The sequence below is a fragment of the Prionailurus viverrinus genome, chromosome D4 (assembly GCF_022837055.1).
Source record: "Prionailurus viverrinus isolate Anna chromosome D4, UM_Priviv_1.0, whole genome shotgun sequence".
NCBI classification, from domain to species: Eukaryota; Metazoa; Chordata; class Mammalia; order Carnivora; family Felidae; genus Prionailurus; species Prionailurus viverrinus.
The window spans coordinates 94,619,870-94,645,078 of NC_062573.1; the positions used below are offsets into that span (position 1 = coordinate 94,619,870).

Consider the following 25,209-nt stretch of genomic DNA (forward strand, 5'->3'; position numbering starts at 1 on the left):
CTCCTTTCTCCACAGAATTGACTTTTGTCCTTTTGTCCACATGTGCGGGGGTCCACACCTGCCTGTCCTCACACCATTGCCGTGCTTTCCCAATGCTGAGAAAGTGCCACGAGGCCCGTCGAGACATTACGCATAGCACAGGAATCTTCCAGAGTGTACCCCTTTCTCCCAACCTCATGCTGTTGCTCTCAGACATTGTACTGATGCCACAGTACGTACTTTGTTGAGACTGTCAGAGATATTTGGGAAACACTGAAGAAAGTCTCAGAGATCCGCTTGTTTGCTTAGGTCCTTCGATCCAGGGTCATTTTTCTTCTGTGCATCTCACTTCACTCACTGTCCTGGGCACCGGTCTGCCCGACACCAGTGCCCGCAGAGCCCTTTTCCTGCCCTCACTCGGGGGATGTTTCGCTGGGTGTGGAACTGTGGTTCACAGCTCCTCTCCATGCTTTCCTCACACTGCCTGCATCCTCGCCAAGGGGTCTACCACAGGGGACTCTCGGGGTGCCTTGTCCTTACTTCTTGGTGTTCGGCACATCTGTTTTCTTTTGGCTGCTTTTCAAATTTTCTCTTTGTCACTAGATTTTGGCAGTTGGATTAGGATGTGTCTTGTGTTACTTCTGTTTGTGCATGGAAGGTCAGTAAGGGTATAGTGAGCTTGGATTAGTAAGGTTAGAGTTTTGTCAGATTTAGAAATTTTTCAGTCCATATTTCTTCCAGTAATTTTTCTGCCCACCCCCACTTCATAAGGGTCCCCGTTCTGTGATTAATCAGCTGGTTTGACATTGTTCCACAGCTCACCGATGGTCTTTTCATTTTCCTAAGTAATTTTTTCACTCAGGATTGCAGTTAGGCTGATTTTAAAGCCATTTCGCTGGTTTTATTGCAATTTTGCTGTGTTTTCAAGCTCAGTGATCTTTTTTTTTTTTCTTTTTACACCCTATGATGCTGTTAATCTCCTCCAGTATGTTTCTGTCAGACACTGTAGTTGTCAGCTCTGAAAGTTTTGTTTGTAACCTTAGGTTGGATGCCAGACATGATGAAGTTTACCTTGCTACGAATTTCTTTATTCCTGGAAATGTCTTGAGTCTTGTTGTGTGTGCAGTGTAGTTACTTGGAAACAGTCTGATTGTTTTGGGTTTTACTTTCTAGGTTTATTAGGTGGCTTCAAGCAGATCTCAGCCCAGGGCTGCTCATCTCTCCTGTGTGGGTACTGGCACTGAGCCCTCTATGCCTGGGCTTTGTGGTGTGTCCTTCTGGAGGTCAAAGGTGGGGATGTCCAGATCTCCAGAGGCCTCTTTCCCAGCCGCACAGCCTGCTGTGCAAACCCCGGCCACCTTTTTTGTCCCCTTCTCAGGGATACAGTCCTTCATCATCTGAAAACCAGTATTTCACACATTTTGACTGTTTGGCTCTCTCAGGCAGGCGGGTGAGTCCAGCTGGTCCCTCTGGCTCTGTCTTTGCCAGAAACAGAGTGCCGTCTATCGCTTCAGATACGTGGGTCAGGCCTGTTGTGACACAGCAGGCAGACCTCTGTGAGTCTGGGGCTGCATAGTCCCATGCTAGGAGGAGCCTTGGTGGCAGGGACAGTCTCAGCATGGAATTCTCGTTATAAAATCATAGATCCTTCTGATGAAGGAATGAGAAAAGAGGTCCCTAAGGAAATCACATTTTGCTCTGGAGCTTGCAGATGTGTGGAAGATGGAAAGATCAGAGGGGAGGAAGGCGACTCAGAACAACGTCCAGGAAAGGAAGCCCCAGGCAAATCCCGGCTTCTCACAGAGTACCACGGAGGAGTCTGTAGAAAAGCCTGTGCCTGGGGCCAGCAGCGATTTGCCAACTGAGAGGACCACACAGTTTCTGTTTTACTTTTATGTTTCCTACAGTTCATTGAGCTGAAAGCATTGGATGCACTCAGAGTGTGGGGATTGTCTGCGAGCCCAGGAGCGTTACAGGGGGTCCCCTGGGCAGGAGAGGGCCAGGAATGGGGCGTGCAGAGTCACGTAGCCAGCACATCGGCCCCGTGAGGGCGGACACGGGGCCGAGTGGGGCAGGCACTGTGCTGAGCTCTGCCTGGGTGCCACCGAGCCCCCCGTGGCGGTGTCAGAGTGAACAGCCAGGCTTGACTTTGGTGGTGGCTCCTGTGAGAATCTCAGGGTCCCCCAGGGGTGGGGACCCTTGAGCGGTGCACACTTTGCCGGGGGAGCAGAGAGCGCTTCCAGGGCAATAAATGTTTCTGCCACCTCTGAGGGTTAAGCCCTGAGTCCAAGTCAGAGAAAGAAAAAGACTCAGACTTTCACTTCCTTGTGTTCCCGAGGAAGAGGTTCGCTAGAGGAGAGGCTCCATGAGTTGTGACGCGTGAGCTCAGCGGGCTGCAGGGCGGTCAGGGCCGCGGGCGCGCCTCGCCACCCGCAGTGAGCACGGGGCGGCCGCCTTGCTTGTCCCCAGTGTGGCCGGCTAGCCGTCGTGGGCTGTCCTGTGGTAGGCCGCTCTCCCTCCCGGCGGTGCCGCACCCTCCCTGTACCACGTTCCGCACGGGCTCTCCGGTTTTCTCCCTCTCACGTTTGTTTTCAGAACTATGGTGTGGTGCCCCTAGTAAACTTGCTGCGATCATTGAAAATCGTTTATATCTTGTGTACAGCACAAATGGTTTTTTCTCATATTTGATTTAAGATTTTTATTTTGTAGAGGTTTTCGGGAAGTAAAATTTTAATGCGGTCAAATTTGTCTACTTTTGTCTTTTTCAAATCTTACACAGGTATCGTCCTCTCTTGTGATTGTACTTCTATTCCAAAGTGAATATAATTTTAAAAATGAGATAAAGCACAGGACTCCCAAATGTGATGTTAATAATGTGTTGTGTTTAGGTTGGTCTTATTGCAGATGATTTTTTTATTCAATTTCCAAAATATTCAGTACTGTGCATTACTTTTATAACAAAAATGAAACAAAAAAGGAAGTGCCCTCGGCACTCAGACGGGTGCTCTGCCCTCCTCTTGGCGCGCTGCGCTGTCTGTCCGTGCAGGAGGAGAACATCTGTCTACACTGGGCTGCGTTCTCTGGCTGCGTGGACATAGCTGAGATCCTGCTGGCCGCCAGGTGTGACCTGCATGCCGTGAACGTGCACGGAGACTCACCCCTGCACATCGCCGCCAGGGAGGACCGCTACGCCTGCGTCCTGTGAGTGGCTCTGCTGCCGTGGCCCCTGCAGGGCTCCCAGGGTGGGCGAGGCCCTCCGAATGGAGCTCCTTCCCCAAGCGGGCAGAGGCGTGAGTCTCCTCCCAGTCTGCGACTGAAGTCAGCATGGTTCCTTCCGTTTCAGGGAGGATCGTTGTGAAAAATCCCCAAATGCTTATTAGGTCAAGTTGTCCGGCACCTCCGGTCTGGGGCGACGGGCCGGCCCTGCTCAGGAGGGGTGGAGGTGCCGGTGCTGCTGCTCGCCACTCGCCAGAGCTGTTCCCCGTGTCACTCACACGTGGCTGCAGTTGGGGTCCTAGGGAGCCGCTGTGCTCCCAGTGGGAGCTCAGAGATGAGGGGTTGCCCTGTGGTGGGGGCCGGAGCACCGCGCTGCCGCTCACCGTGCGGCTCTGACTCGCATCAGGCCCTCGGAGCGCCTCCCGGCCCCTGACCGTGTCCTCAGCCACCTGGGTGTGCTTTACCCGTTCATCCTTGAGCGTGCTTTTAAATGGGAAAGCCAGGAAACCTCAGATACCGTCCTTAGTTCCTTACACGCTCTTCCCGACGAGAAAACTGAGGTGACTTTTGATTGTAAATGTGGGAGAAGGAGTAATGGAGTGCATTCCTGGTGAGTCGGGCTGACCTTTCTAGAAGCCCTGGTCAGCAAAGCTTAATTTCGAGATGAGTGGTGTACTCTCTATTCTTACTGACTAGAGTCGCTTCATAAATCTCATCCTCGTGCCTTTAAATTAAGATCTGAATGTTTTGTTGGCTTACATTTTTCCTTTTAGCCTCTTTCTTTCTCGGGATTCAGATGTCACCTTGAAAAACAAAGAGGGAGAGACGCCCCTGCAGTGTGCCAGCCTCAACTCCCAGGTGTGGGACGCTCTGCAGATGAGCCGGGCGTTGCGGGACGCAGCCCCCGACAGGCCTGTCCCGACGGAGAAGACGGTGAGCAGGTGAGGAGGCCGTTCTGGGCCAAATGGTGACACGTGGGGGTTTAAGAGTTTGAAACAAAAGCTTCTCTTCAAGCTGAGGCGTCCCCGGGCCCGAGAGCAAAGTGCCTGGCCCAGCCCTCAGCGGCTGCCCTGTTGGGGCGTCACTTGTCACCGCGAAAGGTAACGTCCCCCCTTTCCGGCGGCAGAGACATTGCTCGAGGCTATGAGCGAATCCCCATCCCGTGTGTCAACGCTGTGGACAATGAGCCGTGCCCCAGCAACTATAAATACGTTTCTCAGAACTGCGTGACGTCCCCCATGAACATTGACAGAAACATCACCCATTTGCAGGTCAGCGGTGCTGGCGGGCGGGGGGGGGGGGGGGGGGGGAGGGGGGGGCGGCGGGCCTTTGGGGCCCGGGGTCCACGGATGTTTCCCCAAGAAGACCCGGCCCTCACAGCAGTTGTCTTCCACCAAAGAGCTGAAAGGCAGATAAAGATCCTTCCTGAAAACGGACCCTGTATCCTGTGTTGGGTCCCTAGCCCCCAGGGCAGTGCCGAGCATCCCCTGGTGATTGGTAGTTTGTGGGCCACGCTAGAGCGAGGAGCCCGTCCTGTGCCTTGAGGGGCCTGGCTCCTGCTGAAGTGAGATGTGTGCCCTCAGGGCTGGACCGTGGCTCGGCACTCTGCCTTTCCCTGTTGGGCAGCGTCTGGCCTCGAGTGCAAGCCTGGCAGGATTTCCTTCACGTGTCCCTGTCTCATGGCCCCACGTGTCTGACCACCCCCTCCTCTTCTCCTTCCTGAAGGCTCTTCTCCCAGAGCCCCTTGTGCAGGCTGGCAGTGTCTTAGAGGCACTTAGAAGTGTCTCTTCTGCCCACGTGCCCTCTTCCTCAGGGCTGCATACCCCCCGGTGTCCCTGAGAATGGAGACGTTAGGGCCAGTCACCTTTCTTCCGCACGGGCGTGGCTTTCAGAAAGCACGTGTCAGGTAGAGGGGTGGCTTTGAGACTCGTGAGGCTGTGAGCAGAGAACAGCTCTCCCGTGTGACGCACGGTCTCCCCACAGTACTGCGTGTGCATTGACGACTGCTCTTCCAGCAACTGTATGTGTGGCCAGCTCAGCATGCGCTGCTGGTACGACAAGGTGAGCCTGCGGCTGGGGCGCGCTGTGCGGTGAGTCCCCTCCGACCCAGGACGGTGCCCAGCCGGGCTGGGGCAGAGAGGGCTCTGAAGGCCAGCATCCAACATAAGAAACTTAAATGCTCTTGGAGTTGAGAGTTCAGAGGTCATCGGTGAGGGTGGAAGCCAGGGTGTCCTGGGGTGGGGATGAGACACAGGCTTGGAGGGGAGACCATGGCAGATGGTTGTCTCCAAAGTCACCTTGTAAGGAAAGGGGCACAGGCCTGGGGCTGGGGTGTGTGTTCTTAGCGAGGCATGGCTGTGCCGAAGGTGAGCAAGAGCAAGCATTCTGAGGAAAGTTCTCAGTGTTCAGAATGGCCCTGGTGTGCCACCTGATGGCTTGGCCGTGGCCAGGTCCCCGTCATGGCTGTGGTCCTGTGGGCTGCAAGGCCGAGAGTGGGCAGTGGTCCAGGGGGCACCGACCCCTTGAAGGAGGCGGAGAGGCCTATGGGCTGGTGGCCTTGCTGAGGCTGAGTGAGTTCCAGGGAGAAGGAGGGAGGCCGACCACGGCAGGTGTGGACTCCCGCTTTGATGCTTCCCATCCAAAGCACAAACATGTAACTTTATGCTCTTACCCAGCTACGAAGTTTGACCAGAAACCATCCTTTTCATGATAAGGTTTTTAGTTTGTAAAACTGTGTTGGTGTCAGTTTATTTAGCATGAGTGGCGAGCCGTGCTCGGTCCTGACTGCACGTCTGTCCCCAGGACGGCCGGCTCCTGCCGGAGTTCAACATGGCGGAGCCGCCCTTGATCTTTGAGTGCAACCATGCCTGTTCCTGCTGGAGGAGCTGCCGGAACCGCGTCGTGCAGAACGGTCTCAGGTGAGCGTGAGCCCTGGGAGCCCCTCCCTGGGTGCAGGATTTTAAGCCCTTCAGTAGAGTGATGTCAGGTCTGTTTTCCAAGTTTGAAAGTGATTCTGGTTTCTCACGAAGTTCATTGTATTTATGTGTATTCCATACAGACAGGGGCACAGTGTGTTCAAGTGCATCTGCGTGTTCACAGTAGAGATGAAGAGATGCTGTCTCCTTTGAGTCCCGTGTCCTCTGGCCTTTTACAGGCTGATGTAAATAACATGAGAGTCCTGCTTCCAAGCAGCTCAGTTGTGGGTGAGGCCCACTGAGCTGGGGCTGGGAGCCAGGCTTGGTGTGAGCACTGCCTCTGTCTCCCAGTTAACATGCACACAGCAACTGTTGGGGCCACTATTGTTTTATTTTAATACTCAAACCATTTCTGAAACATCCCGTGCTGTCTGCGTGTCTCTAACAGCGACAGTGTGATGGTGTTCCGGTATAAAACATTTCAGACCACGTGGGTGCCTTGTTTTTAAGACACTAGGGGTACTTGGTCCAGGGAGGTCTGGCCAGCACCCTTTGCACTGGCCAGGCTCGGACCCGTTACCTGAGCGTCCCCTGGCCGTGAGCCTTTCCTCTGTACACGAGCTTGATAATTAGAAGACCTCTTTCCGCCCTCTCAGCTGTGAAGGGGATTTACGTATGACATCAGTCTAGTGTCACAGTATCAGCAGCCAGAGAGTGCTTCTGACCAGCCCACACGTCCCTGTCCCCTGTTGACAGGACATCCTCTGGGGGAGGACAGATATGCCCTTCGTCCCCAGGACCCCTGGACACACCAGGGGGCAGGTGGGTCCTCATGGCCCTGGGCCTGGGAGAGCTCCCCATCTACCCTGAGGGGCATGCCGGGCGTTAGCCCCTTTGCCCGTCATCACAGCCTAGAGGCTTGGCTAGACCTATCCCTGTGTTCAGATGAAGGAATGGGAGGGCCAGGGGCTGTGCTCCATGCGCTGGCATTCGGGCCCAGTTCTGAGGCCATCTTGCACTGACTGAGTGCGCACCGTGGACATCAGTGCGAGAGTCGCTGCTTCTTTGAACGTGAAGCTCTGAGGTGCTCTCCAGTTAAGAAGGCAGTATCTTCCACTCTGTGTGCTGCTGTGGCTGGCAGTGTAATCTGCATGTGAGCTGAGCTTTGGGGAACTTGGCAGTGAGTGGCTGACCCTGTTTTCCAGGGCGAGGCTGCAGCTCTACCGGACACAGAACATGGGCTGGGGCGTGCGGTCCCTGCAGGACATCCCCCTGGGCACCTTCGTCTGCGAGTAAGTGAGTGCCTGGGTCGCCCCAGGGCTGCCGGCTGCCTCTGCCGTTTTGTGGACAGCAGAGCTGTGCCTGGGACTTGCGGGTATCCCTGAAAACCAAGTTCATGTTGTCTCCACCCCTCACCTACCTCCTTGGCTTTTTGCTTGCACTTAGGCTCTTACCAGGTCATGGCTCATTCAAGATGGTACCATTCAGTGGTTTCCAGGGTAGGGTCACTGTGGATCCCTGGTCGGAGAAGGGGTTTCTGTGTCACCCTTTTCTGGGTCCTGGAGTTAAATCCTAGCTCCGTCCCTGGCAAAATTTTCCAAAATGCTTGGCGACAGTTCAGAGGGCCCCACCATGGCTGCTGTGCAACCCGTCCTGCCATCAGGGGCAAGGCAGTGCTGTCTGGTGTTCTCACGCACATCTTGCTTCCTGCAGGTATGTGGGAGAGCTCATCTCTGACTCGGAAGCGGACGTTCGGGAAGAAGACTCTTACCTCTTTGATCTCGACAATAAGGTAATGTGTTTGGAGGGGTTGGGGTGTAGAGCAGATTGCAAGCGTGCAGCATGGGAGTGGTAAGGAGGCTCGCTCACACCGGCCCCGCTCTGCGCCCGGGAGGCCTCTGGGCTCGTGCAGAGAGTAGCCTGCCTCTCCTGGAGGTGCTGAGCCCGGATGCACCAGCCCTCTGAAGCCCCGCTGCTCATGGGATTAGAGCCCGTGGCCGTCAGAGGGCAGGGGGCTCACGGTGACAGGCAAAGTGGGAGCAAGACTTGTGTGAGGCATCAGGGGTTGCATGTGTGTCCCAGCTGCTCTCCTGGTTGTGGGGACAGTAGCTGGACCCTGGTCTTCACTCCAGGATCCAGGCTTCCGGGGACTTTTGGAGGCAACCTCAAGCTGTCCTTGCCCTACCCTGGTACCTGTGTTGTTTTCGGTTTGTGACTTTGCTGTTTAAGAACTTGCAGAAGCAGTCAGGGTAGAAGTGGGGACATGGGGCTCTCTAGCCAGAGTCCCGAGTAGCTGCCCTGTGGATGAGGACTGAGCCAGGCCCGGACCTTCCTGCCGTGCCCACCCCAGCCCCGCGCTGCAGGTGGCTCTCAGAGAGCCAGGCACGTGAGATCTGTGTTTCATGAAGAGAAACCTACATCCTGGGAGGTTGCAGTGCATGGGCACTGCCCCACACCCCTACCCCAAGACTTCTGGGGCGCCCCAGTGACCCCATCATGCGTGCACGGTGCAGTGAGCCATGCCCCGCCCCCAGATCCTCTTTGTGCTTCTTCCTCGGTCTTCTGCCTTTCCTCATCTGTTGAGCTGTTTGCCTTTTATGGTTTGTAGCAGTTCTTTACGTGTTCTGGGTCAGATGCGCTTTTGACATTTGTGTCTCGTGGATCTTTTCTGTCTGTGGCTTGTTTAGTTCCTAATGATGCCTTTTAACGAATGGAAGTTCTTTTTTTTTTTTTTTTTTTTTTAGAGAGAGAGAGAGAGAGAGAGAGAGAGAGAGAGAAAGAAAATCCCAAGCAGTCTCTGTGCTGTCAGCGAAGGGTCTGACACAGGGCTTGATCCCATGAACCATGAGATCATGACCTGAGCCAAAACCAAAGTCGGACACTTGACTGACTGAGCCACCCAAGCACTCTGGAAGTTATTTTTAGTGCAGTCCAATTTATCAGCTTCTTCCTACGTATTGTGGGGTTTTGTAACGTCCCAGTAAAGCCGAGGTGTTTTAAAGGGTGATCAAAAGATACACATCTGTGCTATTCCCCAGAAGTTACACTTGGCCTCTACATGTAGGTATATAGTCACTTTACTGTAGGGTTAAGCTTTTTTTCTTCCCCCCCCATATCTGTATCTGCCTGACTCAGGACCATTTGTTGAGAAGATCACCCTTTTCTCCACTGCTCAGTAGTGCAGCTTTTGTCATAACGCAGTGTCCTTGTGTGCCTGGGGGTTCCCTGTGTCCACGACTGTCTTGGCTGGGCTGTGCCACATTAATCATCCTAGTTTACGTCCTCTGACGCTGGGGTCTTTGGGAGTGTCTTGATCTTCTGGGTTTCCTTCAGTTTCTATATAAGTTTTAGAATCAGCTTGACAAGTTCTGCAGAACCCCTGTAGGGATTTCATTAGGGTGGTTTAACCCGTGACACAGTTAGGGGTCACTGAGGGTCTTGCCACCTTCTTTTCTAGGGTGTATCACTCCGCTTGTTTGTCGTCTTCAGTTACCCCCAGTAATGTTTGATGGTGTTCTGTGGTGGGATCCTGTAGATCGTTTGTTGTATTGTTTTATCTAATAGGTTTTTGATCATTTTACTTTGGGGTCAACTTTATTGTAATTAATTTACACGCAGTGAACTTTAAGCATGTGATTTTGTTTTTTACACATGTGTGTACAGTCTAATCACCCCCACAGGCAAGATCTGGAACATTACCCCAAAGGCACCTGTGCCCCGATATGCCCCCGGCCTGGTTGGCCACGGAGCCACTGTCTGTCTCTGCTGGTGGGTTTTTCCTGCGTTAGAATTTCCTGGAAGTGGAGTCAGAGCGTGTATTCCTCTCTGTCTGGCTTTTCGTGGGCCACCCAGGTGGTGGCAGATCCTGTGACCCACCAATACCCATGCTGGGTTGTGCTACCACTGTGGATGGACCTGGATATTTCCAGATTATGCTGTTAGGAGTAAACCTGCTGTGAATCTTCATAGACTTGTTTTTTTGTGGGTGTGAGTTGTGTTTTCCTGGGTAATTCCTGGGAGTGGGATTATTGCCATCTGGTAAAAGTATACATTTAATAACTTACAGAGAAGGAGCAAGCACTTTCCCAAAGTGGTTGGACCACTGTACATTTCCACCAGCAGCAAAGGAGAGTTCCAAACACTGTCATTTTAATTTGGCATTTTCTTGATGATTATTGACAGGAGCATCTTTTCACATGCCAGTTGGCCTCCTTATGTCTTCTTTTGTGCGCGAGTTTTTAAAATTTGTTGCCCATCGCTTAATTGGGCTACTTGTTTTCTTACTGGGTTGGAAGGGCTCTTTACAGTTCCTGATTCGTGACCTGTGTCAGACACCTGTATTATCTCCTAGCCTGTGCTTCTTCATTTTCTTTTTCTGTAAAAAAAAAAAAAATTATTTCTTTATTTTGAGAGAGTGAAAATACATGCGCAGGTGGCGGAAGGATAGAGAGAACCCAAGACACCGGGCTTGATCTCGTCTCCATCTCATGGACCCTGGGATCATGACCTGAGCTGAAATCAAGAGTCGGACCCTAACCGACTGATCTACCTAGGTGCCCCTGTGCATCTTCATTTTCTTAACGATGTCTTTCGTAGAACAGAATAGTTTTTTTATGGTTTAGTGCTTTTTGTGCTGTTAGTAATCTTTGTCTATCACAAGGTTGTGAAGATTTTCTCCTTTTTCTAAAATTTTTATATTTTTAACTTCTAGATCCATGATCCGTCTTGAGTATGTAGTTTCAGATAAGGCTGGAGATTTCTGCTTGTCCGTGTGAATATACAGTTATTCCAGACCAGCCAGCCAGTCAGCCGGAAAGGCTTCTGCTGGTAGGTCTGTGCCTGAACTGTGTTTTGTTCCTTTGATTTATCTGCTGACCCTCAAAGCTATACCACTGTCTCTTGACTACTGTCAGTTCAGAGTAAATATTGACACCAGGTAGCTCCTTTTTAAAGGTCCTTTTAGTTCTCTGGGGTTCTCTGCATTTCCATGTAAGCTTGAGAATCCGGGTGTCTGTGCGGAGAGGCTGCTGGGATCTGACTGGGATGATGTCTGGTCTGTTGAACCACTTAGGGGCGTTGGCATCTGAGCAGCATCCAGTGTCCTCGTCCCTGGTGTCTGGGGGTGGAGCCAGACCCCAGCCCCTCCTGGGGGCACCACTCTGGCAGCCCCGTCTCTCCTGCCAGCGGCTGCCCTCGTGACTCCCGACCTTCCAGTCTTTCATCAGCCTCACCCCACCAGATTGGGCCCCTCAAGATGCTCCCTTCATCCTGCTTCTGTGGCTCATTCCTTTTGGTGTGTGAAGGGCTGCGAGTACACCATAGCCTCCAGGGGCTGCTCCAGCTCAGACCTCATGTCCCCATTAGTGTGGCTGCTCCTGTGCCCGAGGGACCTATATGCCCACTGCTTGGGCCCTCCCCACCCACGGTCTAAGGCGTCAGCAGACTTTCTGGCTCTGCTTTCAGAATGTTTCCAGGGTCTGACCACCTGTTGCCATGTAGCCTGCCTTCTCCCTGGCATGGACTGTCCCTGGGCTCTGGGTCTGTGCCTAGACCCCAAGGTCTCCCTCTCCTTGCTGTTCTAGAACCTTCTGAACACTCACCTCTCCTGCCCCTGTTTCCAGGAAAGTGCAGGTAGCATATTGGAAGCTATGGGGTCCAGAGACCAGTGGGCAGAGGACCCAACTTTGTGCTCTGTGACTGAGGCGGGGTGGGTGTGGAACCTGCAGCTTGTCCCCAGCATGGGAAAGGGGCTGTTGCATGTCCTGAAGGCTTTGGTCAGGGTCTCCACATGTGACTGGCTCCCAGATTTTTTGTACTCAGTTTTGACCAGTCATCGTCATTCTTTCCAAAGCTCGAGCTGTCCCTTTCCGTGGCCGTGGAGCCTGTTCACACCAGCCTCGCCTCCTTGGGCTCCATTATGTCTGGCTTCCCTCATTTGGCCTCAGACTTCCCTAAGCTGCCCCTGGTCCTTGCAGTGGAGATGATTTTTAGGTACCAAGTCAGGACACCAAGGCGCTCATTGCCACCAGGGTGCCGATGGCTCTGGTCTAATTTTTTAGAGGACAGAGCTCTAGAATAGAAGTTATGAAAGACGTGTTCACGTCACTATTCCCATTCAGATGTAACATCACTGGGTTTTCCCCACTCCTTTGGTCTTATACTTGCGTCCCCCACGGTAAAGATCCCGGCTCCTCGCGTGTTCGTTTCAGAGGAGCATCCCTCATGTGGCAGCAGCGTGTGTGTGAGGTCTTAGAACATGTCCCACTGAGGACACGAGCACCGGCCCGCAGCACTTGGCGCGATGGTCTCTCCGTGCGGGTGGGCTCCCAGGTTGCTGTTGTAGGTATGTTTGTGTGTCTCGGTTCATTTTCAATTCCAGATTTTATCTTCTTTTTATTTTTATTTTTATTTTTATTTTCATTTCATTTCATTTCATTTCATCTCCTTTCATCTCCTTTCATCTCATTTCATTTCATTTTTATGTTTATTTACTTTTGAGAGAGAGAGAGAGAAAAAGAGTGTGTCAGAGTGTAAGCAGGGGAGGAGCAGAGAGAGAGGGAGACACAGAATCCGAAGCAGGCTCTGGGCTCCGAGCTGTCAGCCCAGAGCCTGATGTGGGGCTTAAACCCATGAACCATGAGATCATGACCTGAGCCGAAGTCCGACGCTTAACCAACTGAGCCACCCAAGTGCCACATTAAGTGCCAGAATTTTAAAATTTATTTTTTAGTTATGTAAAATATTTACATGGCTTAAAAAGTAAAGATTACACGAGGTCATGTTCGGAAGTCTTGCGTGTTCTGCGTGCTTCTTTCCTGCCCTCAAGAGTATCCGTGTGTGTGTCTCACTTCCTCACGTTTCTGACAGGAAAGGTGGTCCCCCCACCATTTTTCTGAGGTGCTGCTGTGGCGTAGAGCTCACCGTGTTCTGAGCACGTGTGGATGCTTCTCCTTCTTTTGGGGACGTTCAGGTTGATTTCAGCCTTGGCTGTTGCGTCTCCTGTCCTGCACACGTGGCACTGTGTGGGGCGTGTGTTGTCCTCACCCAGGTCCCCAAAGCTCTGCTCAGCAGCCAGGCAACTGCAACTGAGAATTTCCATTGCATTCTCTCTTATTATTTCTATTTCTCTGAGATTTTCACTCGGTGAGAAACATACTGTTTTACCTGTGGCGAGGATGGCTCTAAGGGAGCTTCTGACATCCTCACGTGTCCGTGCGGCATCTGCTTCACTTCAGGGCTGGACTCCGTTGACTGTCCTTTCTCTTCAGAACGCGTCCACTTCCTCGGTTCTTTGTCTTTGTTCGTGCTGACTTGTTGGTGGCTCCAGCGTTCCTGCGACGTGTGTTGTGTGCTCTGTTAAAATTGGCCGGCTGGGCTCGAGTGCGGGCTCTTCCCCTGTTGAGGTGGCGACATCCCTGGCATCCGTCCTGTCCTGTGCACCCGCCGCTCTGCCGTCGTGGGCTCCGGCTCCTCGCTCCCGATCCTCACAGCTTCTGCTCCCAGCTTCCCCTGCTGCGCAGGGTGGGCTCGCCTGCAGACCTAGTCCGTCACACCCAGAGGCAGAGGCCAGAATCCGTGCCATGGCCATCGTTCTGGACTTCGGCATGTCTTTGGGACCTGCCGGGAGGTGGGATTGCTGAGTCAGGGGCATGTATGCCTTTGGTTTGGCAGAAAACTTGATAGAGACCACCCGTCTCTGCCACCGTTTTGTCTTCCCTTGACCACTGAGGGTCCTCTGGCTTCTGGTTAATGCTCTGCCATATGCAGGATGCACACCTGGAAGGTCCCCTTCTCCTTGTTGCCTGTCTGGTTTTCCCTCCCACACTTTACACTTGGTTCCTGTGGTCGCTGCATCACAAGTGCCCAGGGACTCAGCCACATGAGAAGGTCCATGCTCACTGGCTTCCCCTTGTGGACATTGTGTGACCGGGCTCTCTGCTTGGGGCCCCAGGGGCTGATGGGGGTGTCTGGGGAGAGGTGCCTGCAGTCTGTTTTGTGGCTGTGGCATTCAGCTCCTTGCATTCTGGGGTCGACGCCCACTTCCTCACTGGCTGTGCCCGGCCACCCACATTCCTTGCCACATGGCCCCTCTGACTTCAGGCCCTAGCCACCTCTGGCACTCTGGGTTTTTGCAGAGAAAACTGCTTCTTAAAGGGCTCCTGTGGTGAGGTCAGGCCCCCAGCCAAGCACCCTTTCTCACTGTCGGCTCAGTATCCCTTCTGCTGCGTGTTGTCGTGGGAGGAGTGCTGGGTCAGGGTCGTGGGACTTCTGTCTGTACCACCGGGCTAGCAGGACATGGCAGTGTTCCTGTTCCGTGGCTGTAGCCACCCCTCGGGAGCCACCTGACGGCCCTTGGCCCGAGTGCTGCTTCCTTCCGTCTGTCCGACCTGCCCTGCACGCTCCGAGTCTCCCGGCACCTGCTTGCGATGGGCTCTGTCGCCCCCTGTGGTTCCCATCGCCCGCCTCCTTCCTCCTGGTACTGGTGGCGTCAGAGCATCAGATGATCCACGTGTGCCCTGTGCAGCCCGACTGGCCAGGAGGCATATGGAGCAGGCCGCCTCCCCAAGGCATGGAGGCCTCCTGCGTCCCTGCTCTGGGGGCGCATCTCTGCCCACGGTCTGCAGACTCCTGCGCGAGCTCCCCGCTCTCCTTCCCGCCCACTAGGATGGTGAGGTGTACTGCATTGACGCGCGGTTCTACGGGAACGTCAGCCGCTTCATCAACCATCACTGCGAGCCCAACCTGGTGCCCGTGCGCGTGTTTATGTCACACCAGGACCTGCGCTTTCCCAGGATTGCCTTCTTCAGCACCCGCCTGATTGAGGCTGGGGAGCAGCTGGGGTAGGTGCCGTGGTCCCCAGGGGCTGGCCGGGTCTGGGGACCTTCCGGGGTGCATCTGCGTGCCACTCAGTGCAGACTTACCCCCGGTAGCCTCCTGTGTCTCCAGGCCGCTTGCTCAGGCTGGCCTGCCCCCAGGCGGTGTGGGGCCTGGATGCACCCTTAGCTCTGCTGTCTCCCCAGGTTTGACTACGGGGAGCGCTTCTGGGACATCAAAGGCAAGCTGTTCAGCTGCCGATGTGGCTCCCCCAAGTGCCGGCACTCCAGCACGGCCGCGGCGCAGCGGCAGGCCAGCGCCGCCCAGGACGGCCAGGAGAACGGCCTGCCCGACACCAGCTCCTCCACCGCTGACCCCCTATGAGCAGCAGCCGGCCTGGGGCGCTGAGCGTCGGTGCCGTTCACACTGAGGTTGGAGAGGAAGGCGAAACGCACACAACACCCGAGGGCTCCGACCTGGGGCTGGAGGGACCTGGGCCGTGGCTGCGAGGCCCCAGCGTGGCTGCCTCCGGGCTGGGGGCGGGCGCTTTGGAACACTCTGGGAATCCGCGCTGGCGTGACCTTGTGAGTTTCTGATGATGGTTTTGTCGTTTCCACGTTTCCCGTTCCCCCTCAACTCCCCTGGTTCCTGTTCCACCGTGGGGCTTGTTGGCAAAGCCCGGTCAGCCCAGGCTCCCTGCGTGGCACCTGCCGAAGACACCATCACCCTCGAGCTGCTCCGTTAGACCTGCCTGCACGAGGCCTGCGTGGCTGGTGCCAGTTCTGGGCACCGCGCAGATGCCGTCCCCACCTCGACCTAGGAGAGGTCAGGGCCAAGCCGTCACTGACTTTGGAGAAAACGTTTGTTTGCTTTTTAAAGAAGTCCTATATCTAGTCCTATATATCAGACCTCTAATGCATTTCTTTCTGAGGAAGCGGTCTGGCGGGTGCAGGAGGGCCATGGCCCGAGGAGGACCCCGCACCGGCCCCGCCAGCGCAGCAATGCTGGCGCCTTCTGTTGATTTTTAAACCACATGCTATGATGAATAAACTGATTTATTTTCTACCGTTATTGAACATTAGGACAAATAAAAACACAAAACACAGACAACGGTGCTGATTCTGGTGTGGTTTCTACTCACCATGTGAAAATAAACTATCAACTGTATAAAGAGAACAAAGTGATTTTAGAATAAAATGCAGGAAAAAACTTTTTTTAAAACGTTAGTCTTGTCGTGGAATAAATTTGCCATCACCTTTTGTGTGACGGCCTGCCAGGTCATATACTTTTTTTTGGCATATACTTTTTTAAATACTGTAATTAGTGCAGTAGCAGTGGGGTTTTTGTGCGGCTCTTCTAAAACATTCATGATGCAGTCATGTTTATTTTTTTCTGTTAAAATGTTTTTGACAGTTTTAAGAGCAGTCTTTTGGCTCAGACCATTTCTTGTTCTGTTTTCAATGAAATCAATAAAAAAAAAAGAAGTACTTTAAAGGAGGTTTTTATTATGATGCCATGTTTCAGCTGGTTTCTGCCAAACACCCGTGCTCCCTCTGGGGTGCTCGCGGGCTCACACGCGGCCCGGGTCCGAGCAGGCGGCACACACCTTCCTTGTCAGCACAGCCTGTCTCTGAAGAGGACGCTACCTGCATCCGCCCCAGGCAGACAAGTGCAGAGTGTGTGTGCATGCCTGTGTGTGTGCGCGTGCCTTTGTACGACCACCAGGCACTGAGGCCCAGGTATCTTTCTGGAGGTTGATGGGCGTAAGCACCAGGTAAGTGCCCAGAATCCCTAATCAGATCTGCATTTGAGCGCGATGAGACTGGAGCAGTTTCTTCCTGCCAGCCAGCCATGGCCTCTGCCCCTCAGCAGGAGCCCTGTGTCCTGTGCAGGGCTGGCCTTCCCCCCGGCACCTGTAAACTCAACAAGAAATAGCTTGAGTGTTTGGGTTTTTTAATACATGGAAGTCATCCAGTTAGACACTTTCAGACATTTATCTGGAACAGTAACAGCTCTCCTGCACATTGTGAATAGCCCAGGTAGGATGCCTTCCCTTGGGGCCCTTGGTCCAGCCGTGTCACCACCAGGAAGGTGACTACAGGCCTGGGTGTGCGTGAGCACCCGTGACCCAAGTGGGACAGAGATGGGGCTGATCCTATAGAAAGACGACGCCCCTTCTTCCAGGAGGGCTTGGGTTGGCTCCCCAGGCTTGTCTTTCTCCTCTGGGTGGTGCCTTGAGCGGGGGCTGGGCTGGGGCAGTGGCCCGGGAGGGTTCGGGACAGTGGGCCCATAGGAGGCCTCATCCCAGAGGCCGTGGAGGGGAGGGGAGGGGCAGGGGGTCCACCTGGAGCTTGGACTTCAGGCCTCGTGGACCCCACCAACCTTTTGTGGCCCTTGCCCCAGCACAGTCCTCACCCCCTTGGGTTCTAAGCTCCTTACCTTGCAGTCAGCTAAGGTCGTTTGCACTCTGGTGATTGTCCTGTGCACCGGGTTAGATGCTGGGTGTGCAGAGGTATCTGTTGAGTCAGGATTCAGTCTTGTCGAAAACTGCTGCTGTGTTAGGGAAGCCTGTGGGGTGAGTAGACCCCACCACCCTCCCACCCACCAGACACCACGACAGCAAGTCCTGACCATCTAAAAGGAGCGTACAGGGAGCCTGGGTGGCTCAGTCGGTTAAGCATCTGACTTTGGCTCAGTTAGTGATCTCGCGGTTTGTGGATTCGAGCCCCGCGTCGGGCTCTGTGCGGACAGCTCAGAGCCTGGAGCCTGCTTCGGATTCTGTGTCTCCCTTTCTCTCGGCCCCTCTCCTGTTCACGCTCTGTCTCTCTCAAAAATAAACATTAAATAACATGAGCCTGCACAGGGCTTGGCTTTGGGGAGCCTGAAGTTTGTGTCCTGGGCTGCTGTTTCCTGCCTGGTCCTAGAGACTCCCATCAGCATCCGCTGTGGCTGTCCCTAAACCAGTTGTGGGCCGGGCTCAGGGTTGGGCCCAGAGAAGCTTGTGGGGTCTCTGCGCCAGCAGGGCACAATCTGTAAGCGCGGGTGTGGGCATGTGGCTTGGGGGGGTGGGGTGGGGTGGGGTGGGTAGTTCTCTCTGGAGAAGTCATACTTGCCATTGCCAAAATCAAAACGGCACATGAGAACTAGAGAGAAACCGAGAAACCCGCCAGAAACGCCTTTTCTCAGCCTCCCTGCCTGCTTCAGGGAGCACGCCATGCCCTCCCCTCGGCTGTGTCCTGTCTGTGACTCCTCTGGGGACCACACCGCGGTTAAGTCCTTGCTGACGTACGCATGGATGTTTCCGGTCTCCACCAGGGACTGTAGCACTTGTGTGCCACCCTTCACTCCGCTGGTGTTCTCTTAGAGAAGGGGTCAGAGGGCGTCCCTGGTGTCCACTTGGGAAGTGATCAGCAAAACCCCAGCCTTTACCTCCACCAAGGGGGCATGTTTTCACACACCTTGCACGCACCATTGTCCTACTTCCTACCTTTTCTAATTATCCAGAGCAACGTGATGCCTCAAAGCATTACATTTTGCACTTACTTGGTTGTTGCAGACCGGTTTTTCCTCTTGTGTGTACTACCTTGGTGAAAATTTCATTGTGGTGTTCCTATTTCTCTTACTGATTTGTGGGAACTCTATACATCGTAGCTTTGTACCCATGCTGAACGTAAGTTTAAGTTTAGCTCTGGAATCTAGGTGGGATTTATTTGGTGTCTGGTATGAATTGAAGATTCTAAGAATTGAGGGATGGTTTTCACATGGTGAAGTGCCTGGGTCTTGTTTGTACAGCACAGCAGGTTTTGACAGACCGCTTTCCCCGCGTAACCCTTCCCTCCCCAGAGAATAGACCTTTCCCGTCACCTGGCAAGTTTCTGTGTTCTTCCCAGCTGGTTCCCACTTCCGAGAGGCATTTCCTGTTCAGGTTTCTTTCACCATAGATTGGATTGGTTTTTTTCCATTGCAGAACTTCATGTAAATGGATCCATGCAGCATATGACTCTCTTTTCTAGCTTCTCTTGCTCAGCATTTTTTTTTTTTTTTTTTTGCTCGCACTTTGTAAAGCGTCAGTTTATTGCTGAAGAGAATTCCGTGGTAAGGATATGCCAGGTTTGTTTACCTCTTCCCCATCATATGTACATTTGTATTTCCAGTTTGGAGCTATTATCAGGAAAGCACCTGTGAACATTCTCTTACAGTCTGTTGTGTGAATGTTTTTGTTGTGCAGGGAAAATCCCTGGACACGGACTTGCTGCGAGAGGCGGTCAGCGCATGTTCCATTGTGGCTGTGCTATTCCACTCACCGTCGCGTGTGAGAGCGCTCTGCTGGTGTCCCCCGCTAGTACCAAGTGCGCCTATTCGGGGGGGGGGGGGTGGTGGCATGTGGCATTCATTTGCATCCCCACTGATGATGAGCACCTTTTCAGATGCGTATTGTCCGTGCAAAGTGTTCGGTCTTCTGTGTGTTTCTTAATTGGACCATCTTTCCATTGTTAAGCGTAGGAGTCCTTTGTGTATTCTAGGTACAAGTCCTTTCTTTGTCAGACAGAAGTATTTAAGTGTTTTCCCTCAGTCTGTTATTTTGTGTTCATTTTCTTCAGAGCAGAAGTTTACAGATTGGGGCAAGTCCAGTCTCTATTCTGGGGGCATTTTCTCTGTCCGCAGGCATCATATCATTGCCCATTCCAAGGTTGAGAAGATCAATTCCCATTTGCTTCTAAATCCTTACGATTTTAGACTTTATGCTTTGGTGTGTGATCCATCTCAAACTGATGCTTGAGCATAGAGGGAGGTAGAGATCAAGCCTCATCTTCCCCAGTGTGGGCACTTGCTGATTTTTAGAAAGATTTAAAGATTCTCCCATTGAGTTGCATTGGCTCCTTGGTAGAACATTAGTTGGCACATGCGTGTGGACTCTATTCATGAACTCTCATTCCTGTGGTTATTTGCCTGTCTTTCTGTCTTTATTCCTGTAGCTTCATTTTAAGTATCAGAATCACCTGTGGTCTACATACTCCAAATTGTTTTTTTCTGAAACATCATATAAATTCCTATCAAAAAAAAAAAAAGCTGGGTGGATTTTTTTTTAACTTTTAAAATCAACTTTACTGAGATATACTTCACATATCATAAAATGTACTCAAGGGTTCCATGAATTTTGACAAGTGTATGTACTCTTATAACTATCACCATCACAATCAAGATGTAAAGAACGTCTCATTATCCCCCAAAACATTGCTGGTGCCTCTTTGCAGTCAACCCCACCCTGCCCCGGGAGATGCCGATCTGCCTGGGTCAGTATAGATGAATAGTTTCTGTTCTAGAATTTTTTATAATTGGAACAATACAGCATGTACTTCGTTATCTCACCATTTAAAACTATGTGTTAAGCCAAGGAAGCCAGATAGAATCTCAGACTTGCAAGAAAGATGCAGGACAGGGCAAAGAGCTTTTTTTTTTTCTCTGAACCATGAAAATAGCTGGCTTGATGCTCCAGTGTCCCTACAAGGGCAATCTCCTGTGTGACAACACCAGGATGGCGCTGCTCTCTCCCCGTAGCCTGTATCTTACACATAACTGAGAGCCTCACAGAATAATTCATGATATTGTCATACATTTTACTGTCTATACACCAAGATATTGTTACTACTTTTGCTTTAATTAGCCAGTTATTATTCTTTTGATTTGTAGCTTGTGTACTCATTTTTTCACCGGTTTCGTTTTTTGGGGGTTTTTTTCCCTTGTAATGGCGTGCTTGTTTTGTTGTGCTTTGCTTTATTGTGCTTTGCAGATACTGTGTTTCTTACAGATTGAAGTTTTGAGGCATCCCTGCATCGAGCAAGTCTGCTGGCACCGTTTTTCCAACAGCATCTGCTCACTTCTTGTCTCTGTGTCCCATTTGGTAATTCTTGCAGTATTTCACAATTTGTCATTATTATTATATTTGTTATGGTGATCTGTGATCAGTGACCTTTGGTGTTATGACTAATTGTTTTGGGGCACGTGAACCGTGCCACGTAAGATGGTGTGAACTTGATCGATACGTGTTGTGTGTGTTCCGGCCGCTCTGTTGAACAGCTGCTCCCCCGTCTCTTCCCCCCACCCCCCAGACCGCCCCATTCCCTGAGACACAACAGTACTGAAATCGGGCCAGTTAATAACCCCACCACGGCATCTTTGTGTCCAAGGGAAAGGAAGAGCTGCACATCTCTCACTTGAAATCAGAAGCAAGAATGATTCAGCTCAGTGAGGAAGGCACGTCGACAGGCCGAAAGAGGGGCCTCTTGCACCAAACATCAGCCAAGCTGGGAATGCAAAGGGAGAGTTCCTGAAGAACATTAAAAGCGCTCCTCCAGTGAGCACATGGATGATAAGAAAGGTAACCTCCTCACTGCTGATGTGGAAGAATGTGTTCGTCGTCTGAACACGAAGATCAACCAGCCACGACGTTCCTTTCAGCTCTGAACACGAAGATCAACCAGCCACGACGTTCCTTTCAGCCGAAGCCTCACCCAGAGAGAGTCCCTGACTCTTCAGTTCTGTGAAGGCTGAGGTGAGGAAGCTGTGGAAAAGAAGTCTGAAGAGAGCAGAAGTTGGTTGATGAGATTTCAGGGAGACGCTGTCTCCAGAAGACGACCGCACAGTGGGGGCAGCGGGTGCTGATGTGGAAGCTGCAGCAGGTTCTCCACAAGACGGAGCCAAGACCATCAGTGAGGGCGGCTGCACGAAACATTTGCAAGGTAGACAAAACAGCCTTCTGTTGGGAGGAGATGCCATCCAGGACTTTAACAGTGAGAGAGAAGTCAGCGCCTGCCTTCAAAGGCTGACTCTCGTTAGAGGCTCAAGTACCTGGTGACTTGAAATTGAGACCAGTGTTCATGAACATTCTGAAAATCCTGGGCCCTTGAGAATTGTGCTCCATCAACTGTACCTGTGCTCTGTAAACAGGACAAACAAAGCCTGGATGACAGCACATGCGTGGTTTGCTGTATATTTTAAGCTCACTGTTGAGACTTACTGCTCTGGATAAAGGATTCCCTTCAAAATATTACTGCCCAGTGACAGCTTACTGGTCACCTAAGAGCTCTGATGGAGATGGACAATGAGATCAATGTTGTTTTCATGCCTGCTAACATAACATCCATTTCTACTTCCAAGTCTTATTGTTTTTTTTAATGTTTATTTATTTTAAGGGGGAAAGGGGCAGAGAGAAGAGAGGGAGAGAGAGAATCCCAAGCAGACCCTGCACTGCCAGCACAGAGCCCGATGCGGGGCTCACAAACCATGAGATGATGACCTGAGCCGAAATCAAGAGTCGGGTGCTCAATCGGCTGAGCCGCCCAGGCATCCCCCAAGTCTTATTATTTAAGAAATATATTGTGTAAGGCTGCAGCTGCCATATTGATTCTTCTGACAGATCTGAGCAAAGTAAATTGAAACCGTCTGGAAAGGATTCATCATTTTAGATGCCATTAAGAACACTCCTAGTTCATGGGAAGAGGCCAAAATGTCAGTATTAACAAGAATTTGGAAGAAACTGACTTTGAGGGGTTCAGCCTTCGGGAGAGGACGTAGGTACAGGTGTGGTGGGAACAGCAAGAAAACTAGGATTTGAAGAGCCTAAAGATGCTGGCATCTCAGGATAAAACTTTAATGGATGAGGAGTTGCTTCTTATTGAGGAGCAAAGAAAGTGGTTTCTTGAGGTAGAATCTACTCCTGGTGAACACGCTGTGAAAAGTGTTGGAATGACACAGCCTAGTTGTAAAGCAGCTTCAGGGCTGGGAGGACAGACTCCGGTTTTCAAAGTTCTCCTGTGGGTAAAATGCTGTCACAAAGAGCCCAGGGGCTCAGTCGGTTAAGAATCCAACTCTTGGGGGGCGCCTGGGTGGCTCAGTCGGTTGGGCGTCCGACTTTGGCTTAGATCGTGATCTCGCAGTTTGTGAATTCGAGCCCCGTGTCCGGCTCTGTGCTGATAGCTTGGGGCCTGGAGCCTGCTTCAGATTCTGTGTCTCCTCCTCTCTCTGCCCCTCCCATGCTCATGTTCTGTCTCTTTCTGTCTCTCAATAATAAATAAGCGTTAAAAAAAAAAATCCAGGGGCGCCTGGGTGGCGCAGTCGGTTAAGCGTCCGACTTCAGCCAGGTCACGATCTCGCGGTCCGTGAGTTCGAGCCCCGCATCGGGCTCTGGGCTGACGGCTCAGAGCCTGGAGCCTGTTTCCGATTCTGTGTCTCCCTCTCTCTCTGCCCCTCCCCCGTTCATGCTCTCTCTCTGTCTCAAAAATAAATAAAAACATTTAAAAAAAAAATTAAAAAAAAAAAAAATTAAAAAAAAAAAAATCCAACTCTTGGTTTCGGCTCAGGTTGTGATCTCACGGTTTGTGAGTTCGAGCCCCACGTCAGGCTCTGTTCTGATGGTACAGAGACTACTTGGGATTTTCTGTCTCCTTCTCTGCTTTCCCCTCCCCTGCTCACACACTTCCTCTCTCTTCTCTCAAAATCAGTAAAATAAACTTTAAAAAAATGGCCATCACAGAATGCTACAGAGAAATCATCTGTGAAAGGAAGAATTGATGGGGAAAGCTTCATTATCTTATTTTAGGAAATTTCCACAGCCACCCCTGCTTTCAACAATCACCACCCTGATCAGTCAGCAGCCACCAACATGGAGGCAAGACCTCCACCAGCAAGAAGATTCTGGCTCGCTGAAAGCTGAGTCGATGGTTAGTATTTTCTAGCTATTAAATACTTCTTAGTTAAGGTATGTGCATGGATTTTTTTTTTTTAAGATATAATGCTGTTGTACTTAAGCCACAGTATAGTGTAAACATAACCTTCATATGTACTGTGAAACCAAAAAATTCGTTTGACTCTATTGTGATATTTACTGTGGTCTGGAACCCAACCCTTATCATCTCTGAGGTGTGCCTTTTCCAGTTAGTCTGTCATGGCCAGAAGTGAAAGAATACTAGAATTTTATCTTCCTCCAAACTGAAAGCCAGTGATCTCAAAAGCATTTATTGACTAACCTTTCCTTTCCCACAAACCATAAATCTCATTTATTAGATTGTGTGCACGCACACACACACACACACACACACACACACACCCCTTTTCATTGTGCTGTGCTGTCCCATTGGTTTAATTCCTTTCAGACAAGCATCCTATTTCCTTATGTTTTCAAATAGAAAAAATCCATTGTAAATACAATACAGGAAAAAAAGTTAAAAGTCCACTTACTCCCAACGTCTTCCTCACGATGAACACTTTCGTGAATATTCTTCCAAACATTTGTATAAAAACTTATTGAGGTGCCTGGGTGGCTCAGTCGATTGAGTGTCTGACTTTGGCTCGGGTCACGATCCCACAGTTCGTGAGTTCAAGCCCTGCATCAGGCTCTCTGCTGTCAGCACGGAGCCCACTTCAGATCCTCGGTGACCCTCTTTCTGCACCCCCTCCTCTGAAAAGTAAATAAACATCTAAAAATATATATACTGATAAAAAGAACAATACGTAACATTTCTGGAGCTCTTACTGTTGGTTTGACACAGTGCTTCCTGTGTCCGGACACTTGTAAGTGCTTCACAAACACGATCGTCTAAATCTCAAGATAACTATATGCTGGGGACTGCCCTCTCCTTAACAGAAGAGGGAACAGAGATGTCAAAGACCATGCCCGTGGCCACACAGCTAAACGTGGCAGAGCCACGACTAACCCAGTCTGACTCCAGAGCCCACACCTCCCACATGGTCTCTTGTTCCCAAATGACCCCGCTCGGTGCCATTAAACTTCCAAGCCTCTGCCCACCTGGGACCACCTTGTCTAAGTCCGAGTTCTTTCATGATGTTTGCCTTTCTCTGTGAAGCAACTTTTCACGTCCTTTGCCAATTTTCAGTGAAATTGTTAAATCTTTTTATTGATCTGAAAGAGCTCTTTGGATAGCAAGAAGATTCATCCCTTGTCTTCTACATCAATAGTATTTCCCAAATGTGCTGATTTACTTTGTGATGGGTTATTTAAATCTATGTATTAGCTTTTGAGTGCTTTTTTTGCTTCTGCTTTACAAGACTTTCAAATTCTTCTGTAATGCCGTCAGGCAGTTTTTTCCTGTAAGTTGGTAGTTTTCAGCCCCTGGCTGTGTGGTGTCGTCCACGGGTGAGCCCACTGAGCAGCTGTGCAGAGGCTTCTGGACTTGGTGTCACACTCAACCCCTCTGCAGTTCGAGGTTATGACACCCTTGCTGCTCTCCCAGGGAGGTTACTTCACATTTGCACCATTTCTAGAACT

At 51.5% G+C, this 25,209-nt stretch overlaps 1 protein-coding gene across 9 annotated transcripts in view; it reads left to right on the top strand.

Moving 5' to 3' along the window:
• Nucleotides 1–16,411, top strand: part of EHMT1 (euchromatic histone lysine methyltransferase 1) — a 152,433-nt gene extending 136,022 nt beyond the window's left edge. For 8 of the 9 annotated variants that reach the window (XM_047831537.1, XM_047831538.1, XM_047831539.1 and 5 more), the window contains 9 exons: nt 3,026–3,180; nt 3,969–4,136; nt 4,322–4,466; nt 5,179–5,256; nt 5,998–6,113; nt 7,316–7,402; nt 7,824–7,902; nt 14,775–14,950; nt 15,131–16,411. In XM_047831537.1, the coding sequence (XP_047687493.1) occupies nt 3,026–3,180; nt 3,969–4,136; nt 4,322–4,466; nt 5,179–5,256; nt 5,998–6,113; nt 7,316–7,402; nt 7,824–7,902; nt 14,775–14,950; nt 15,131–15,308 (1,182 nt within the window). In that variant the 3' untranslated portion in view covers nt 15,309–16,411. Of the gene's footprint in view, nt 1–3,025; nt 3,181–3,968; nt 4,137–4,321; nt 4,467–5,178; nt 5,257–5,941; nt 6,114–7,315; nt 7,403–7,823; nt 7,903–14,774; nt 14,951–15,130 lie in introns of those variants that run through there. The other variant, XM_047831544.1, reaches the window with a different exon arrangement.
• The last annotated feature ends 8,798 nt before the right edge of the window (nt 16,412–25,209 follow it).